The 12,879-nt window shown below is 40.1% G+C and overlaps 1 protein-coding gene across 1 annotated transcript; it reads right to left on the bottom strand.

Moving 5' to 3' along the window:
• Nucleotides 1-3,673: 3,673 nt before the first annotated feature.
• On the bottom strand, nucleotides 3,674-8,024 carry LOC121256431 (lysM domain receptor-like kinase 3). Its single transcript, XM_041157224.1, has 10 exons — nucleotides 7,221-8,024; nucleotides 6,696-6,899; nucleotides 6,360-6,499; nucleotides 6,138-6,227; nucleotides 5,934-6,039; nucleotides 5,477-5,628; nucleotides 5,015-5,112; nucleotides 4,754-4,892; nucleotides 4,354-4,452; nucleotides 3,674-4,077 (listed from the first exon to the last, which is right to left on the bottom strand). The coding sequence occupies exons 1-10, from the start codon at nucleotides 7,876-7,878 to the stop codon at nucleotides 3,913-3,915; spliced, it is 1,851 nt and encodes a 616-aa protein (XP_041013158.1). The 5' UTR covers nucleotides 7,879-8,024; the 3' UTR covers nucleotides 3,674-3,912.
• Between the last annotated feature and the right edge of the window lie 4,855 nt (nucleotides 8,025-12,879).

The raw sequence follows: 12,879 nt of genomic DNA, 5'->3' as shown, positions 1-12,879 counted from the left end.
AGCAAGGCGGAGTATGAAGCACTACTTTCAGGATTGGCGATAGCCAAGTCTCTGGGTGCCGCAAAAATTGAAGTGCGAGCCGACTTGCAAGTGGTGGTCCATCAAGTACGAGGGGAATTCGCTGTGAAGAGTAAAAAATTAAAAAAAATACTTAGCACTAGTAGAAGCCGAGTGTCCCCACTGCCATAGTAGACTGTGATCCTAACCGTCGAACGCCATAGGGATTGAGGTGATGGAGATACAACCTGAAGCCCCAGTTGATGCGAGGGACATCCTTAAGTACCCGGATGCCAACGAGGTGTCCGATAATAGGCAAGAAGCCAGAAAGATTAGGAACTGAGCAGCACGCTACACTCTGATCGAGGGAATTATGTACCGTAGGGGCCACTCGACACCTCTCTTAAGGTGCATCTTTCCTGAAGAAGCCCAGTACATGTTGGCAAAAATACACGAAGGAATTTGGGGCAGTAACTTAAGAGGAAAGGTGCTAGCCGGAAAGGTGATAAGGGTGGGGTATTACTGGCCATGTGCCTTATGAGAGGCCTAGGACTATGCGTGAAAATGACAAAAGTGCTAAAAGTATGCCAAAGTGCCCCACTTCCCGCTGGAAGAATTGACGTCGATCACTTAACCTTGGCCCTTCGCCCAGTGGAGAATTGACCTCGTTAACCCATTCCCCCTGCAAGGGAGGAGTAAAATTTGTGGTGGTAGCTGTGGATTATTTCACTAAGTGGGTTGAGGCCGAGACACTAGCAACCATCACAGCGAACAACATCACACAGTTCCTGTGGAAGATGGTGGTTGCAGGTTTGGCATCACGAGCACTATCATATCGGACAATGGGAGGCAATTTGATTCCAATCACTACCGTAACTGGTGCCGAGAGCTGAGGATCGAGTTCCGGTACTCATCTCTTGGCCACACCCAGTCTAACGGGCAGGTGGAGGGGACCAACAAGATATTGATGAGAATGCTCAAGAAACGACTAGACGACAGGAAGGGTGCGTGGGCATAGGAATTTCCTGGTGTCCTGTGGGCCTACCAGATCATAGTAAAGACACCAACTGGGGAAACTCCTTTCACCCTCACTTAAGGCCACGAGGCGATGCTGCCAGTGGAAATCGAGATCCCCACCTACAGAGTTTAGCACTTCGAGCAAGACTCTAATGACAAGCAGTTAGAAGAACAACTTGATTTGCTGGAAGAAGTCAGACTGGAGGCAAAGGTAAGGATCGCCGCCAACAAAAGGAGGGCTGAGCGATGTTTCAACAAACGAGTACCTCCAATAGCATTCAAGGTCAGAGACCTCGTACTCAAAGAAACAGGAACAACAATGCGAGACAAGCAAAAGCTGGTCTCTCGATGGGAAGGCACTTACATGGTCACCGCCACAATCTCTCGAGCTCTTACAAACTCTGGGACTCCTAAAGAAACGAGCTGCCGCACCCATGAATTGCCGAATACCTACAAAAATTTTATTACTAAAGCTAGCTTAATTATTGTAAATCTATGTTTTCATGCATACACTACAAATTCTAATGAAATAGGAGTTGTGTTTCAATGTCGAGTTTCAGGAACATAATAGAATCTTCATCAATATAATCTCCATCAACAAAGTCTTCATCCACTGTTTACCTCCGCACGGGACACCAAAGGGACGAGTCACACCAGAGGCTGCTCTGTCCCTCCTGTGGAGGAGTGCAGGTTGACCCTCAGCCACCCGAAAACAAAAACTTACCTTCCTCGTGAGTATCAACAGGCGGAAGCGAGTCCAGTTATAGACTGCTCGAACAACGTACCTCCCAAGATGCCTAAAGGGTGGAATGAGCCAAAGGCCACCTTGTCCCTCTCGTGACAGAGAGCAGGTCCAGCCCTGAGGCTACCTGAAAAAACTTACCCCAATTTTCTCCACGATGAAGTGTGAGATCAGAACCAGCCTAACCCAAACTTACCATTTCCTACGATGTCAACAGGTGGAAGTGGGTCTAATTCCAAACTGCTCGAACAGCCTACCTCCCCACAAAGGATGATATGTGAGCAGGAGGCTCAACCTCTTCGTCAGAGAGAGCGGGACTAGCCCCCCGGTGGCCCGAAAAACTTACCTCGTAAGTGTCAACGGATGGGAGCAGATCCAGTAGCAGACTGCTCGAACAACCTATCTGCCTCGGGGAACGAAGGGACGGGTTGAGCTAAAGGCTGCCTTTTCCCTCCCATGATAGAAGCTGCCTGGATACTTACCCCAACTCTTTGTCACATCATTGTCCGAATTATCTCCTCGGGGGGTAAATGGTCAGTTTGGCTTGAGGCATTTCGACCCTTGGAGTGCGGGCCAAGTCCTTAGACGGCCCGAATGCTGCACCAAGGAATGTGGAAATCAACAACATGGTAAAAAGAGGCAAGCACATCTCATCATAGGTCAAAGGGCCCAATTACATATCAAAATAAAGCACGGCAACACAAAATGGAAGAACTAAAGGACTAAGTGGGTTAAAGCGCACCCGAGAGATCAATAACTAAAAATGAGGAAATTGGCTTAAAGAAGAAGTAGAGAGAGATCGACCTCGTCAAACAATATCGCTAAAAGCCCTAAGGGGACAGCTGCCTAACAAAGGTGAATGAAGACAGCATAAGTAGAGAGTCGTTAGCCAGCGGGGTTGTCAGGAATATGGGGTGGATCGTAAAGCTCTAGATGCCCGCCTAACGCAAAACCCATAATTTTCTACGACAAAACCCCCAGGCCGGCCATAAAAGAAAAAAAGGGAAGAAAGAAAAGGAAACATCAGGGAAGAATACACAAAAACAAACAGCCTGACACAACTGAAAAGGCTCCATCAAATACAAGCATAGTAATCGGAGATGTACCAACAAAGGCAAGTTGAAGATTAAAAAGAATTCTTACCGTACGAGTCCGATGAGAATTAGCGGGGTAACTGTAAAGGGTTCCCCCCGTCCTTAGTTGGTCTGAGAGGAGCAACTATGAGAATAAGAAACGAAGGCCAAGCCTAGAACAAATAGACTCTTTGGCCCGGCCCACAGGTAGACTACCCTGGACGCAACCCCTATGTGGGAGAATACTACAGGGGAATGGGAATCCCCGTCCTGAGATCCCTCAAACACCATCCAGCCCTTGAGTTCTTGTCCACGTAAACGAGTGGGAAGTAAGAGTGACTATCGATCCTGTGACAAGGTGACATCGACGGACCATTGAGGACACCAGCAGGGTAAGGCAAATCGGGGAACCACGCTGCATTAATGACACCACTACCTGAGCTACACGCCACATTAATGACGTTGCGATAGAGGCACGCCGCATTAAAAGACTCTAGCAAAAGGAATAGTAAAAAGGGCATAGACTCCATGGGGGCAAGCACAATCTGTCCACTCCTAGACTCTCAGTATAAATAGCAATTTGCAGATACGAGAAAGCATTGGTCTCTAGACTTTCTCATTATTTACAAACCTCTAAAATACTCTACTAACTTTGGCATCGGAGACTCCCCGGCCCCAAGACCGCCTTCTCCTACCTGTTTTTTACTTCATTTTCACAAGCCCAATTCTGAAGACTTGAGTTGCCGGAACTTGACTTAAAGGCGTTCGAATCACGACGTTATCAGTACTAACAAACACAACAAATTAATTTGAACCTGTTTTATGTGTTAAAATTCAGTCATGATTACGAAATATTAAAAATAATACAGTTATGCGTACGTACATGATTTCCATCTTCACGCTCTTGAAAATTTCAACATGAAATTCGGAAAATAACAACTAAAAACACTCTGGATCAGCTGTTATGTTATGCTATGAAACATCAAAACAGCAATTGATTTTAAACTACTAAAAACACTCTCGATCACACCATAATTACATGAAAGCTCTGTTTTTTTATTTTTTTTTTGGCTTAATTTGTATTCATCTTCCATTAAACAGCCCACTGAAAACCTGGCTGTTCCCTCCTAGCGATGCTTCCCACTCTACGGAGGACATAACTATTTGAGACAACGTCATAACTATGTCACGCATCTCTGGTCTGTTACCTGCATCTTCACTCATACACCACTCTGCTATTTCTGCCATCTGCAACACCGCATGCATTTATAACATGATCAGAAACTTAAGTCGACGTACCTCAAAAATTTTATCCGAGAGATCAATCATTATTAAGTCTCAAACTCAGTTCAATTTCCAATCTTCCCATGATTTTATTTTTTGTTTTACTCTTGATTTGTTCTTTTTATAACCATTATTCCTTCCCGCAGGTCTGTCTATTTCTCCATTAAATATACTTTTAAACGGCCTACGGGAGATGGGGAGGAGCCATGCATGATCATAGGATCCTCAAATGTTGCAAACCTTGAATACGTCCTCAAAAGGGTAGCTGCTGTGAAGATTCCCATCTATGACAGCTTCCAAAGCAATCTCTGGGTCATCATCTTGGAATACTTTACTAATCTGCTCACAAGATCATGGAAATTAATTAAGAAAACTTAGCTTGTTCATCATATTAAGATTGCATGAAGTACGTACTGGCTTGCACGGATTTAATCATGGCAAAGTTACAAAAAATATATATAGCTACGAAACAAAATGGAGAAATAACATATGATTACATTATTGTTCAGTGTGACTCATTTTGCTAGCTAGCTATCACTTCTACCTTTATGTGGAATGATGTTTCTTATCAACGTTGATTGAATGCAGCTTAATATATAATTAGTTTATCTTTCTATAAAGATCGAATTTGTTGACTTACAATGCTAATTAGTGATTTCATCTTGCTGGGCTCCCCATTGTCACAGATAAGTGCTCGCAGCCCCGTTATCAGTTCTGCTAGAACCACCCCAAATGCGAATACATCAGTTTTTGGGGTCACCTGGAACTCCTTCACAGATCTTCGATTCAAAATTTAGTAGGTCAGAAATACGATAAATTGCCCTTGAAAAAAAATTCAGTACTAACGGCCGTTGCTTTATGGTTGTACGTACTACATAAAGAGAAACATGATAGTACTCACTCGGGAGGAAGGTAGCCTGGCGTTCCAACAAGTCTTGTCGCTAGGAAATCTTCGTCATTGGTTCGTCCAACTAGCTTTGCCAATCCAAAATCTGCTACCTTTGGATCAGCACATGCTAAGTTGGTTTTAGTTCTTTTTATTTTCAGTTCGGAAGGGTACTAAGTTATGCTTTGAGTTCTGCATGATCAGGGTTATATAACACTAGGAAGATAGATAATATTGGCACAGATTCTTGGAAGTGACACCCATGATATATATATCCAAAGAAAATATGATGTTTTTTTCTCGTATCAAGCACGTACGTAATCTTGTCATGATGAGGACCAAGAGAAGTACTAATTCATATCATGCGACATGTGTATGGTAAAGAAATTGGCAAACTATGTATGCAATATAATTTTGGAAGTAGATAAATTGATCATGAAACTGTCATTAAAGGGAGTACTAGCTTGGTTTTGGTACCTTTGCCCTGAGCCCTTCATCAAGTAGAATGTTACTTGTCTTGATATCTCGGTGCACATACCGTGCTTTTGTGTGGTCATGAATGTATTCAATACCCTTTGCAGCATCCAGTGCAATCTGTGCTCTTGCAGTCCAAGAGAGAGGCTGATGACCTGATTCCATACCCATTTTTGTGAGGACCTCATTGTTCATCCCAAGTAACCCTATGTTCCTAGTTTACAATTAAATAATTTAATTCCAACATGTCTAAGTACTCCTTGGTACCCATTGAAATTATTGTCTGAGTGCTGCTGCTGCTGCTGACTCCAAGTAGATGGGATTAAGGTTTTCTTAAATCTCACTCACTTTAGTTTCATTGAAGTTCAATTCCCGGCCGTGTAGACAGAAAATAATCTCAATCTATATATGCCTCAACTGAAGTAAGCGATATGTGTGCACCGAAGCAGTAGTAAAGTACCTTTTTGGAGTGGATCATGCAGATGACCGCTGAGTGACCCGTTCCGAACAAATTCGTAGACCAAATAGAGATGGTCATCTCCGCTGGCGTACCCCAAGAGCTCTACCTACACCAGAGAATTTGCTAGTGTGAATATGCTCAAACCCTTTATTTCAAGCGAAGCTAGGAGCTAGCTGTAAGTTCTTAGTACTGATAATTACTCACCACATTTATGTGATGGATCTTGCATAAGATCTTTAGCTCTGCAAAGAACTCTTTGGATTTACTAGATCTCATCTTCTTTATTGCAACTTCCTGAAAGTTGAAGAGGCAAGCTGTTACCTTTCTAAGTTTCATTAGTGATGTGAATATAGATACTAGGTAACCATGCATGTTGAAGTAGAAGGAAGAAAAAGTGATGGAGACCCAGGCCCCTCGTTCCCATACCTGGCCCCCAAGTATTCCTAAGTACACGCTCCCATATCCACCCTCTCCAATTTTCTTAGTTTCATTAAAATGACCGGTAGCCTTTTCAATCTCCTCAAGACTAAATATTACTGGCCTTTCTGATTCAAAACCTGTCACATCTGCACATTAATGTAAATTTACTATGAGGGCCTCTGTTCGTGTTTTGGTCCATGGAGAAAACGACAAGAAATACACTCTTTCTTATCACTTGAAACAATCTAAGTTACATATACTTTCCCAGAGATGTAGAACTAAGAGAATAGTAGGTATGTGTCTTCTGTTTTTTTTTTTCACGTTTTGGAATCTTTTTCTGACCTTCCATGTTATCCTTATCCTGGTACTGACTCTGCAAGTGAAAGATTGTGTTGGCACTCGAGATTTTGGCCACAGCTTTTGGATCTTCCACGTTCTGTTGGGATCTCTTTCTCCTGACAAGAACAGCAATCAATGCGCTCATTGAAATTAATGTCACAGCCGATAGAGTGACAATGATTATTGTCCATATATGTGTCCTGCTTCCTGATGACAAAGGGCAAATAGAACGCAAATTAACTAGCAAGAAAATATATGATCACATTGATCAGCTTTTACTGAACCATATGTTTTTCTCATTCATTTGAGCATGTATATATATGTATATTCGCGATTAAATTCACAATCTGAGGTTGAGATCAGCGCAGCACACCTAATGAAACTCGTTGCAAAAAATATATAACAAAAACCATGTATTCTAATTCTATTCAATTTTCAGGGTGGGTGGGGGGAAGCTGCGAAGATGAAAAGTCATGGCGCCCCTGGGGTTGGAATACGTGAAAATCACATAGTTCCAAAGGATCTCACCTGATGATCTATCTTGTGATGGAAACCCGTTCTTCTCCATGGGTACGAACAACACCCAACCCACGTCTATAAACGTGGGGTTTTCAACCAGTTGTCTGTTCAAGCCCTGAATGCCACTCTGCTGAGCAGACAGCAGCTCAGCAATACCTGATAATGTGTCGTGCTCCTGAACCGTGTATGTGACGACAGTTTGAGCGTCACTCTCTACGCACCCACATGGAAGCTGCACAGATAAATTTGTACCTGGGGTTAAATTTAGGTACTTTCCTTCGACCTTCCAAGCTTGCCCGCTGTAGATCTTAGCAGAGACATCATCAAATGTGTCACCTAGTTTGACAGGGTAGGATGTATTGTAGAAATATCCGGAAGTTACATTTACATCCATGCAAGAACAAGGTACACTGATGAGGTAATCCGTTTTGCCATGCGTTATAGTTTTCATCTGGGATAAATCGACAGAGTAAAAAGAGGCAATTTCTTCTTCTTTCAGATCGTTGCCTATGTGGTAGAGCGAGGCATTACATGTCTTGATCTGAGCAGAGCAATCAAAAGGTTTTATAAGGGTTGATTTGATGGATGTGTTGAACGCAAGAATCGTAGCAAATAGAATTGCCAATAGGGGGAGGAGATGGGTAAGAAAACTACGATGAGAAGCCATGGTTGTGGAGTTGTGGTCATGGGAATTTAATTCCCTAGTCTAAGAAATGAAGGAGAAATGTTGAAATCCAGAAGTTGCAGACATTCCTTTCCTTGTGTTCTCTTCGTCATTGGTTGTTTGTCCTTTAAGAGACACGAACACTTCGTCTACACTGACAGTTTTCATATGGAAACTGCCAACCTTCGTATTGGTTTTGACAAAGGGACGTGATAGTTATTCACTATAAAGATTACTTTTATAGTTAATTATTTACTATCTCACGCCTTCTACTCTATATCTTATTAAAAAACATCTTTATATCCTACGAAAAATATATCTACACCTTATAAAAAAATTATAAATATGAAATGTGAGTGTGAACAGTAACTTATGTAGAGTAAATCTCTATTCAATAACTTCAAATCTCGAATTAATGGGTTTTCACCATAGAGATCAATTTTCCTTGATTTTCACGATTTACTGGTTTATCTAAGGTTCACCTGAAGGTCGGCTCAAAATGACGCATAGGATCTCAAAAGAAACATGAGGTATCGGTTAATAAGTCCTAATATTTAATTAAATAAATAAAATACAGAGTCAAATTAAGATTCAAGATTTCTTAAATTATTATTAATTTAAAAATTTTAAATTAATAAAAAGAAGTAAATTTTAATATTTATATTTATGAGACAAATCATCCAAATATAATAGTTAATTTTTATCATCAAATATTGAGTATGAGTAGGGTCAGTAATATTATTCATTTGTGAGAATAATCGGCAATAATTAATATTGGATCATGAAGTGGGGAAAAGGTGAGTCCTACACTTGGCACAAGCGTATGAGAGTCTAGTTTTCATTTTTCAATCATATGTCTGATAGGCTAAGCTCATTGAACATAACGGAATCTGCCAGTCACTTTTATATAATGTAATGCAAAGCTATGGATGTAGTATTTGGAGCACATACAAACGCAGTCTATAAGGTAGACATTTTTATTTTATTAGGTTTCCTTGTTTTCTTCGTCTGCTCGGTTCGGTATGGATGGGCGTTTTGTGCAATAGGTAACTGTCTCTTTGGACTGTTTGAGAGTTGTTATCCTACGTTTGCTAGGTGTCTCATCTTACCTTGCACGCCTACGCCTATGCCTACGCCTATTTGTTTAGTGTTGTACAGAATATATGTAATTATTTTGTAGAAAGGATAGCCCTACTACAGCCTGGGCGTGTGCGACCCAGCCAGCAAGAGAGCGCCCAGCCCAGTCACTTGGTGGGTTTCGAATCCGTGTGAGATGGTTGGTAGGAAACCAGCATGACCGTTGGACTAAGTCCAACTTATGTGTTGGTTGGCAGCAGGTGTAATTCATATACCTGTTTACATCAGATTACAGAAAAATGAAAAATTATAATTTTTTATTCATATCATTTGGCCTTCTATAAATAGATCCATTGGCCTACGAAATATAATATACAAAATGAAAAAAATGTAAGTTTTCTTTTCTTCAAAACTTGTTATTAAGATCTGTTCATTCTGTAGAGAACAGATTTCTAATCTTTTGGTTGAATAGCAAAATTTGAGGGTATTCGGAGTCTAATTTCGTGTGTGCATAATGCAGTTAGACAAATAGACTTGTTCTGGGCTTCATTGTATCTTGGAGGCAAATTCGCTTGAAACCGTGTGCATACCGTTATTGGTGGGGGCGAATATTATCTTAAGGAAAGCAATATTCGTAACGCGCCTTGAAACAAACTTTTCTCTCACTATTTTATGTTTTGCAGCCCCTTTGCTCCAACACATCCACCCAACCCTTCGTTCCCAATCTGGCCTTTAGTCGAAAACCGTTCTCACAGATGTTACAAAATGCACAACTTCAAGGCAGGTATAGAGCACCCTTGAACATATGTTTACCTCCTCCTCTTGCGCTCGTTCCATGAATTTGCACAATCAACTTTCCAACCTCAAGAAAGGAAACACTTCATCTTAGAATACTTTCATAAATTCACCAGTCTAGCCAATACTCTCACAACTATAAATCATCCCTTAAATGATTTCGAAGTTGTTTCCTTCTTGCGGGTGGGTCTTGGATCTAAATATGACTCGTTTGTTACCTCGGTCACCACCAGAGTTGATTCGATTTCATTGGAATATTTTTATGGCCATATGCTCGCTCATGAGCTTTGCTTGGAACATCATCAACCATCTGTTGATCTGTCTCTTGCCAGTGCCAACATTGTTGCCCACACCAGTGGTTCTCGGGGTGGTCGTGGCGGTTGATTTCCCAACTATGGTGGTCGTGGCTCTGGCTTTGGCTCTAGTTCCAAATGTTCTTCTTAAGCCTAATGGCATGGTCGTGGACCACCCTCATCCTCTAGACAAAAGCCTGTCTTCCAGGTGTGAAACCAAACAAGGCACACTGCCATTCAGTGCTATCATCGCTTCAATGAATCCTATCAAAGCGATTCTCTTTCCAAAGTGCAAGCCTATTTTACACAAGACTCAAAAAAAGGGGTTAGATTCAGGCCGATTTTGCCGATTCAAATTGAGTCGATAAGAAACCAAATCGATATTAGTGAGATTTTTTAATCGTTTATTGAACCACTTCAATCGAAAGATTGAAGCCATTTCTAGCTGATTTTAGACGGATACCAACCGATTCAAAACTTTATTTATTTTTATGTTGTCTGACAACTAAGTTTTTTTGTTAATTTCTTGCACAAAAATATGATAGAACTAATCATTTATTAACTTTTTTTTCATCATTGTACTCAATAAGAATCGTACGAAAATTGAAAGATAAAACATGTGGTTTATTATTTTCTTGAGTTGAACAAAAAATTAAGAGATGAATGAGTATATTATATTAAATTTGTGGTTGTGCATAAAATACTATATTTCTATGTACTTATAATTTAATAGTCTTTATCTTCTTCGTACATGAGGTAAAAAGATGTGGACAATTGATGTTAAATACATAAATTACATATTTACTAAAACTATTTAGATTCATATAATATTTTATAGAAACTAGTAAATGAATTTATATTTTATAATATTTTTTACATGATATAAAAAGCTTGAATTTCATTTTTAATACTTTTTATCGACCATGATATAACCGATTCAAAATTGTCATGAGTCAGACGATTTAATTTGTTGAGTCACCTGGTTCATTGAATTGGTTCTTACCTGATTTTAAACCCAATTCCAATTTGATAGCTTCCTCGCAACAGTCAGACAACAACTGGTATCCTAACTTGGGTGCAACTCACCACCTTACATCCGATTTGGCCAATTTAAGTGTCAACTCTGATGAATACAATGGATTTGAGCAGATCTGCATTGTTAAGGGTACTGATTTACCAATCAAAACACTTTGGCACAATCTGGTTAACCATGCCTATTTCTTTTCTTCTCCACAATATTCTTCATGTGCCATACTTTAAGAAAAACACAAACCAACTTGCTACACAACAGCAACTAGATCATCGGAGTGGCGTGTTGCCATGAACAAGGAATTCCATGCACTTTTAAATAATGGAACATATTATCTAGTTCCACCCTATGTCGCCTGTTATGTCATTGGTTCCAAATGGGTTTAATGCATCAAACACAAGGCCAACAGTGAGAATGAATAGTACAAAAGCAAGGTTAGTGGCCAAGGGCTTTAGGCAACAATCAGGTATTGACTACTTGGAAAAATATAGTTCAGTGATCAAGCTGACAAAGATATGCCAAATTCTCTCGATTGTTGTTTCTTTTGGTTGGATTTTTTATCTTTTTACACGCATCCGTCTGAAGAGGTTTACATGGCCCAACCATTTTTTACATGGATCTGTTTGAAGAGGTTTACATGACCCAACCCCTGGATTTGCTCATCCTCAATTTCCTCATCATATATGTAAATTACACAAAGCCTTGTATGGCTTAAAACAAGCTCAAGCCTGGTTTTCCCAACTAAACAATAGATTTATGGACCTTCGTTTTCATTATTGTCAGTCTAATTCATCTCTATTTATTCATGTTTCGCGTAGCATTACCATATATATTGTAATCTATGTCGACGACGTTTTCATTATCGAGTTAGATAAGAACGCCATTTATAGTTTGTTGCAAGCCTTACATTTTTAAATTTGCAATTAAAGATATGGGATCTCTGAATTTATTTTTGGGCATTGAGGCTATTCATGGCCTAGCAGTATACTTTTTATCATAGCAACACTATATTATAGGTATTCTCCAACAAATTAAAATGGTTGAGGCAAAGCCGATTGAGAATCCCATGGCCACATCCACAAGTCTCACAGCCTTTGATGGTGAGGATTTTACATATCCTAGCCTTTTCAGAAGCACCGTTGATGCCCTACAATATCTTTCAATTACCAAGTCAGATAGTGGATTCACAGTCAACAAGATTTCTCAATTCATACACAATTCAAAGCTCACTAATTGGCAAGCTATGAAATGCCTACTGCGCTATCTCAAGCAAATCATTTACTTTGGTCTTCTGTTACAAAGATCATCATGCATACAATTGCAATTCTTTTTAGATGCAGATTGGGCTGGATCTCGAGATGATCAATGCTCAACTGGTGGTTTTTGTTTTTTTTATTTTTTTATGTAGAATCGTATTTCTTGGAGCTGCAAGAAGCTGGCTACTATGGCCCGCTAAAGCATGAAAGCCAAGTATAAGGTTGTAGTAAATAATGCGGCCGAACTTCAATGCCTACTCTCATTTCTCAAATAGCTTGGCATCTCAATTACTAAAGAACCAATTATGTGGTCTGACAACATTAGCGTTACTTATCTCTCAGCTAATTTCGTGTTTCATGCTCGCACAAAACATGTGGAAATAGACTTTCATTTTGTTCATGACATGGTGGCTCAAAAGGTCATGGAAATTCAGTTTTTGTCCACCAAAGATCAACTAGCTAGCAAACATTTTTACAAAGCCATTGTCTTCAATTCTTTTTTCATTAATCAGAACCAAGCTCAATGTTGTTTCTCCAACGTTGGGTTTGTGGC

Source organism: Juglans microcarpa x Juglans regia, chromosome 3D (genome assembly GCF_004785595.1).
Source record: "Juglans microcarpa x Juglans regia isolate MS1-56 chromosome 3D, Jm3101_v1.0, whole genome shotgun sequence".
In the NCBI taxonomy this organism is placed as follows: domain Eukaryota; kingdom Viridiplantae; phylum Streptophyta; class Magnoliopsida; order Fagales; family Juglandaceae; genus Juglans; species Juglans microcarpa x Juglans regia.
Note: the sequence above shows the minus strand (reverse complement) of the source record. Positions and strands in the feature narration are given on the sequence as shown.

Excerpts from the sequence above, each read along its gene's own strand:
- LOC121256431 (XM_041157224.1), bottom strand. The coding sequence starts at position 7,878 with ATGGCTTCTCATCGTAGTTTTCTTACCCATCTCCTCCCCCTATTGGCA. Across the intron at positions 6,228-6,359 it reads TAGGAATACTTGGGGGCCAG|GAAGTTGCAATAAAGAAGAT; the intron begins GTATGGGAACGA and ends TTCAACTTTCAG. Across the intron at positions 5,629-5,933 it reads GCATGATCCACTCCAAAAAG|GTCATCAGCCTCTCTCTTGG; the intron begins GTACTTTACTAC and ends GTATGGAATCAG.